Source organism: Physeter macrocephalus, chromosome 6 (genome assembly GCF_002837175.3).
Source record: "Physeter macrocephalus isolate SW-GA chromosome 6, ASM283717v5, whole genome shotgun sequence".
Lineage (NCBI taxonomy): Eukaryota > Metazoa > Chordata > Mammalia > Artiodactyla > Physeteridae > Physeter > Physeter macrocephalus.
Window position 1 is genome coordinate 84,517,733 of NC_041219.1, and position 7,968 is coordinate 84,525,700.

The 7,968-nt window shown below is 42.9% G+C and overlaps 1 protein-coding gene across 5 annotated transcripts in view; it reads right to left on the reverse strand.

The window, feature by feature from the left end:
• ATP23 (ATP23 metallopeptidase and ATP synthase assembly factor homolog) overlaps window positions 1-7,968 on the reverse strand; it is a 31,593-nt gene that overhangs the window by 20,477 nt on the left and 3,148 nt on the right. For 2 of the 5 annotated variants that reach the window (XM_024123060.3, XM_024123059.3), the window contains exon 1: window positions 4,636-4,994. The exons of 1 other annotated variant lie outside the window; for it this stretch is intronic. In XM_024123060.3, coding sequence (XP_023978828.1) covers window positions 4,636-4,831 — 196 coding nt within the window. In that variant the 5' untranslated portion in view covers window positions 4,832-4,994. Of the gene's footprint in view, window positions 1-3,925; window positions 3,960-4,635; window positions 5,048-7,968 lie in introns of those variants that run through there. 2 more of the 5 variants (XM_024123063.3, XM_055085572.1) reach the window with 2 other exon arrangements.

A 7,968-nucleotide genomic window follows, 5' to 3' on the forward strand; every position in this document is an offset into this window, starting at 1 on the left:
AAACTCAAAATGGATTAAAGGCCTAAATGTAAGGCCAGACACTATAAAACTCTTAGAGGAAAACACAGGCAGAACACTCCATGACATAAATCACATCAAGATCCTTTTTGACCCACCTCCTAGAGAAATGGAAATAAAAACAAAAATAAACAAATGGGACGTAATGAAACTTAAAGGCTTTTGCACAGCAAAGGAAACCATAAACAAGACGAAAAGACAACCCTCAGAATGGGAGAAAATATTTGCAAATGAAGCAATGGACAAAGGATTAACCTCCAAAATACACAAGCAGCTCATGCAGCTCAATTATCAAAAAACAAACAACCCAATACATAAATGGGCAGAAGACCTAAATAGAGGCTTCTCCAAAGAAGATATACAGATTGCCAACAAACACATGAAAGGATGCTCAACATCACTAATCATTAGAGAAATGCAAATCAAAACTACAACGAGGTATCACCTCACACTGGTCAGAATGGCATCATCAAAAAATCTACAAACAATAAATCATGGAGAGGGTGTGGAGAAAAGGCAACCCTCTTGCACTGTTGGTGGGAATGTAAATTGATACAGCCACTGTGGAGAACAGTATGGAGGTTCCTTAAAAAGCTACAAATAGAACTACCATATGACCCAGCAATCCCACTATTGGGCATATACCCTGAGAAAACCATAATTCAAAAAGAGTCATGTACCCCAATGTTCATTGCAGCACTATTTACAATAGCCAGGACATGGAAGCGATCTAAGTGTCCATCGACAGATGAATGGATAAAGAAGATGTGGCACATATATACAATGGAATATTACTCAGCCATAAAAAGAAATGAAACTGAGTTATCTGTAGTGAGGTGGATGGATCTAGAGTCTGTCATACAGAGTGAAGTAAGTCAGAAGGAGAAAAACAAATACCGTATGCTAACACATATATATGGAATCTAAAAAAAAACAAGTGGAACCTAGGAGCAGGACAGGAATAAAGACACAGATGTAGAGAATGGACTTGAGGACATGGGGAGGGGGAAGGGTAAACTGGGATATAGTGAGAGAGTAGCATTGACATATATACGCTACCAAACGTAAAATAGATAGCTAGTGGGAAGCAGCTGCATAGCACAGGGAGATCAGCTCAGTGCTTTGCGACCACCTAGAGGGGTGGGATAAGGAGGGTGGGAGGGAGACACAAGATGGAGGGGATATGGGGATATACATATGCATATAGCTGATTCACTTTGTTATACAGTAGAAACTAACACAACACTGTAAAGCAATTAAAATCCAAAAAAGATGTTTTTTAAAAAGCAAGAAGAGAAAAATACAAATAAAAGTTATTTATTAAAAAAAAAAAAAAAAAAGAATCTATGAGCCTGCTAAAATTACAGCAAAGTATTATGAACCCAAGTGCCTCTAATATCAACTTTTTGCATAGATGTCCTGTCTGAGAGTATAAATGCACAGCAAATTACGTGACATAAGCAAAAAAAAAAAAAAAAAAAAAAGAGAAAGAAATCAAGGTTTTTAAGTGCTGAAAGCAAAAACAGGTGAGTAAAAGTAGTGTGGGATGAAAAAGTTAGGTATAGGTTACTGCTTTACTAACCTGACCCCTCTTAAGAGTGTTAACAATAAAACAATTATTATTAATAATAAGTATTATTTAGTGTATATCAGCTATCAGGCACCATACTAAGTGCATTATTATTCAAGCAACTAAGAGTTTTACAAAGCTGAAATGGATTCAAAAGCCTACAGTCCTCTTTAAAAAAAAAAATTTCTGGGAGCACATTGGTTTGGTACTTCAAAAAGGACCTGCAGTATTTAGAATGGATTTGCTTTGGAGAAAAAGAAAACAAAGGTCGCCCTTGAGACCTGATTTCTCCCATCACACTCACCCCAGGGCCTGCAGTATTTAGAATGAATTTGCTTTGGAGAAAAAGAAAACAAAGGTCGCCCTTGAGACCTGATTTCTCCCATCACACTCACCTGCAGTATTTAGAATGGATTTGCTTTGGAGAAAAAGAAAACAAAGGTCGCCCTTGAGACCTGATTTCTCCCATCACACTCACCCCAGGGATAGGATTTTAAAGCTTCAAGTTGATGCTTTAATACCACCAACAGGTTCTCCCAGCAGCCTTCCCCTTGGAAGGTTGAGGCGGGTTAATTCCTACTGGGTCTCAAGTTCAGCACCTCGCCCTCCTCATATCCTACCTATATCAACTCTTCCTCCACTTTTTGGCTCTGCCACTGTAAGAACAGCTACCTTTTCTTTATTCAGCTCCTGATATGCTGGCACTTTACACTCATAAAATCTATTCCTCACATCAACCCTAAAAGGGGTATTTTTATCCCTCCACCACTCCCTTTTTTTTTTTCTCAGATAAAGATAGAGAGGATCAGAGAGTTAAATCACTCTTCCATACATAACAAGGGATCAAACCTTACACTCATAAAATCTATTCCTCACATCAACCCTAAAAGGGGTATTTTTATCTCTCCACCACTCCCTTTTTTTTTTCTCAGATAAAGATAGAGAGGATCAGAGAGTTAAATCACTCTTCCATACATAACAAGGGATCAAAATTTGAACCCATGTCTAATTCTGCAGCCTATGTTCTTTCCACTTTGAAACATCTTAAAGGCAGGGTCCCAACTCCTCTCTGTATTTGCCCAAACCAGAACCTAGGAGGCATTGTTCTTTCCACTGCATTCCACTTTGAAACATCTTAAAGGCAGGGTCCCAACTCCTCTCTGTATTTGCCCAAACCAGAACCTAGACGGCATTCAATACATACTTGCAAAGTAAATACAATGTCATCATTTCCTCTACTCCCCCTCCTCCTCCCTTGATTCCCTAAATGCGGGTAATCTCAAGAAGGCTGGAAAATAATTGGGTGGTTGACTTTTGAACTGTGACTGGCCAGCTATGAAACAGTAACCTTACTTTGGAACAGTAAGTTTAAGTCTTTGATTTTCTAAATGTATCTAAAGTAAACTTTAGATGGCAATGTAAAAAAGTTAAGAAATCTCTAGTGCAATGTCCCTGGGATTAGAGAAAAATTGGTCAACACATGTGTCCCTGTTTAACCCACCACAGTGGTTCTTAACCTTTTTGGGATCGTGGGCCTCTCTGAGAATATCATGAAGCTAAGAACTCTCTCCCCAGAAAAATGCATTTAGGGGCATACACACACGGTTTCGTAGTCCATGTCAGGAATTTCTACACTCTGAAGTTCACCCATGTATGAAGGTTAAGAACCCTTTCCATCAAAGCGTACGACTGCCAAACATGTTTTTAACAGGAGGGAAGAGGGCATAGAGAAAAATTGGTCAACAGATGTGTCCCTGTTTAACCCACCACAGTGGTTCTTAACCTTTTGGGGATCGTGGGCCTCTCTGAGAATATCATGAAGCTAAGAACTCTCTCCCCAGAAAAATGCATTTAGGGGCATACACACACGGTTTCGTAGTCCATGTCAGGAATTTCTACACTCTGAAGTTCACCCATGTATGAAGGTTAAGAACCCTTTCCATCAAAGCGTACGACTGCCAAACATGTTTTTAACAGGAGGGAAGAGGGCAGGGCACAAACCTTAAAGAATGACAGAGCTGTTGTGGACACAACATAAACTGGTTAAAACCTGGTTAGAACAGACTAGGCCCAAGATGGCTGAAGATTCAACTTCCAGTAGATCTTGAGCCTCATTATATGCTCATTGTAATATATTAGCTTATGCGACATGACACACCCACGGGCACCATGACAGTTCCAAGGCTAACTATAAAAGGCCCAAAAGTGGGCAGTGGCCCAAATCCTGGAAATCCCCATCCCTTCTCCAAAATAGTTGGAATAATCCTCCCACTCATTAGCCTATGAAATTACCCAGCCCATAAAAACTAACCACCCATATTTCCTGGCCGCTCTCACCTTCTGAGACAGACTGCATTCTGTCTATGGAATGTGTATATCCCAGGGCCGCTCCCTTTCTGAGATGGCCCACACTCTGTCTATGGAGTGTGTATCTCTCTCAATAAATCTACATCTTACCTATCACTTTGCCTCTCGCCGAATTCCTTCTGCAGTGAGACATAAAGAACCTGAGCTTCATTAAGTCCTGAGACCAGGAGTGCAATTTCAATTAAAAGACAGTGGGTTCAAGTCCCAGCCTGCGGGTTCAAGTCCCAAGCTGAGTTTTGGCGGGGTTCAAATCCCATCTGAGTTGTGCAGTTTCAGCAGGTATGCCTTAATTAACATGGCTCTTTAAAACTCTGCTTCACCTGGACTCTCAATTCCTCATATTACTGCATAATTTACCTAAAATATCAAAGGACTGTCAGACCAGTGCGCGTGACGGAAAGGGCAAACTCCTAAACCAACTCCTCATTCATGCCGCAAGCAAAAGTAGTGCTGAAAGGGGCCTCAGCGCTTCCTCTGATGGAAACTGAGGCTCAGACCCCCATACCCGCCCTCACAAGAATCTGCCTTTAACTCTGCACTTGGTGCCTGAACCCCGCCCCCGACACACCTGGGCTGAACCCGGAGCCCCCTAGCGGAGCGGTACCAAGGCCCCTCCCTGCCCGCCGGCTCTCAGACACCCCCCACCGCACCCTCCGCAGACGCCCAGCCCCCAGGCTCACGGCTCCTACTTGTCTCCAACGTCTGCAAGAGCATAAGCTGGCACTTCTGGTTGTTGGTGAAGAAGCTGGAGAGGAACCCTTGCTGTGGCTTCCCCTGAGCCAGCCGCTCCGGGAAGACTTGGCACCCGACGTGTTGCTGCTGCAGCTGCTCCCCCGCAGCGGGGCCCGGGCCGCGTTCATCCGGAGCTCCTGCCATGCCGCCCACGGACTTTGCAGCTGCTTCCTCCCGCCTCAGGCGGCCCGGAGGGAGACGGGGAAAGGCAACCTCCCTCCCGCCTACCCACAGCCCAGGCCCTCCCTCCGCCGAGCCGACCTGGTGCCAGCCGGACGACGGCCGCAGGGGTCCACAAGCCCGGAGACCGAAGGAGCGCTGGGCCACAGGCGCCGGGAGGGAAGACGGTAACGGGGCGGGACGACGGCTGCTAGGCGGGCAAGGGGCGGGGCCAAACGCCTGCTGGCTGAGCTGGAGTTGGAGAGTACCCTCGCAGGCTACAACCCGCCTGATGTGGGCTTAGCCTTTGCCGCTCAGCGTGCTTGTGCCATCCCCATAAGCCTTGTTCCGCAGCCCTGCTTACTCGTGCACACTCATTCCTTACCGCCTGACCAGTACTGGCCATTAAATACCCTTCTCCCTCTGAAGGTTTCTGCCATCTTCGCACTCCCTGCTTTGTCCACCAGCAGGCTAATTGCAGCCTCTGGTCCACCTCTCTCTTGACGCCCCAAGCCATATTAAAAGCACTGTTTTTTTCAGAAACGTTTGAAAGCTGCAATTATAATGACTGGTCGCGTCAAAACCCTCAAAATATAAGACCCAACTACTTTTTTTCTGCCTCTTCTAGGCCCATTCGCCCACCCTACTCTTTCGCCACCGCAAAAAACTCTCTGATAATTGATGAAATAAAATTCATATTTTATGGCAAGACAAGAAAAATTTAAACAAAAATTTTCTCTGCCAGTTTGGGCCTCCTCCCTGCCCCTTAGAGTGTATTGTGCATCTGCATTAACCAGACCTCCTTAGAAGATATTCCTTCTTAACCTTGTATAGGGTCAGGATGACACACTACTCCATAACTCCTTGGGAGACAGCCTTCCTTCTGTCAATAATTCATTTGACGTATAACACTTTGTCTCAAAAACTTCTTTAACTGCTGTGACTTCTAGTGGGTGGAACAGAGTTCAGAGCTTTCTGAAAGACTGTCTCCCAGGTTATAATCCTCAGATTCGCTCAAATAAAATTTTCCATTTCTTTCTTAGATCGACAATTGATTAATTTTTTCATCAACGTAACAAAACACAACCTTTTTACTTATAACTCCAAGCCTTAACTAATATTTCCATCTTTAAGCCTCCATCCTCAGTCCTTATGATCCAGGTCCTGATCAAATCTACCTAATCCACAGGGCCTTCCCAGATACCTTAATCAAAATTAATCTCTCCTGATCTCCCAATGCACAAAGTACTTCATACCTATTATGGCTTCATCACTGCCTGACAGGTTTTAACTAATTTGTATTTCTCTTTTCCCACTAAATTTACTCAGTTCAACTCACACATTTATTCAGTACCTGCTATGATGGGCCAGGCATAGCAGCAGAAACAGGATAATAAGAGAATTTCTAAGGTTGAGAGGAGCATATGATTTAGTAAGAAATGTATCTAATTCATAAAGGTTCAAGAGACACTGAGGATTATGAACAGTACCTATGTGTCATAGGTGCTCAATAAATATCTAAATTGAGTGAGATGCTAGGATTACTCACTCATTTGAAATATAATATTATGAACACCTTCTATGTACAGACTACTAAAGCTGTAACAAAAAAAGCTACTTTTTCTTGAGCTCACCTGCGATACATTATTTCTAATCCCTAGCACAACCCTGCAAAATAAATATTGTTATCACTATATTTTTCAGATAAAGAAAGTGGACTCAGCAAAACTGAATAATCCAGGACCACACAACTAGCTCTTAATCTAGTTAGGGGACTAAAATATACACATATGGAAAACTAGACCATTTCAAATTAGTGTAATTAGTCTGGAATTCTCAGGGAAGTCTAGATAGAAAAGATGGGGCCTGAAATGGACCACAGACTGTAAACATTTGAAATACTATTCAGCTATATGAATAAGCAAAAAAATGCAAATTAAAAGCTGTCATTTCCCCGCACCAAATTAGCAAACATTTTTTCAATGTTCATTGCTGAAGGCAACAGAGAGAAAACTAGAAAATTGTACACCAAGATATGATCAGTAGTTGTCTAGGTATCAGAATATTTTTATTACATTTTTCCAAATTTTCCTAATGTTCTACAATAAGCATGTATTACCTTTATAATCAGAAAGGTATACTTTAAAAAAATTGAGTAGCCTTTGGATGGCATATGTGTTAACTTCATCCATTTATACTATAAAGACATAGGAGTGGAATGGGACGGCATTACGGGAGAGAGAGAAGTGCAAATACAAATTACTAAGGTAAAAAGAGAAAAATAGGGCTTCCCTGGTGGCACAGTGGTTGAGAGTCCGCCTGCCGATGCAGGGGACACGGGTTCGTGCCCCGGTCCGGGAAGATCCCACGTGCCGCAGAGCGGCTAGGCCCGTGAGCTATGGCCGCTGAGCCTGCATGTCCGGAGCCTATGCTCTGCAACGGGAGAGGCCACAGCAGTGAGAGACCCACGTACCGCAAAAAAAAAAAAAAGAGAGAGAGAAAAATAATCACCACAGAGAAATGAGAACATGGGCAAAGATTTAGCTGTAAGGATTTTCATTTCTCCACTGCAGTACTAATTAAGAACAAAAAGGATAGAAACTGTTTTAACAAAAAGTGCAATGGAAAACATACAACCCTGTTGTTTTTTAAATGAAATATGTTCATAAAAGCTTTTTAGGTTACAAAATAGCATGTACAAGCTGGAAATTTATCATATGCACAGAGAAGGTCTGGAAGACTGCTGCAAAGTGTTTTCAGTGGTTGTTTCTGGGTGAATATGTAACCGAGCAGGACCCTATGGGGCCTTCCCAGGACGGACCCCCTCCCCCATATCCTCGCTGTAGCGCCTCTGAAATACCTAGATAATAGTATCTGATGCACACTTCCTGAGTTACAGATGCTAAAACCACCACCAAATGGAAGAAATTAACTACTTGATGATCATGAGCCCCCAGACCCTATAGGCCCCTAAGGATTGATAATGTTAACCACCCTATTATCTCAACATCAACCAGAGAATTGTGCAGGGCCTGATCACATACCCTGCAACCAGTCTCCGTCACCTGGCTTTTTTTTTTTTTTTTTTTCTTTGCGGTACGCGGGCCTCTCACCGCTGCGGC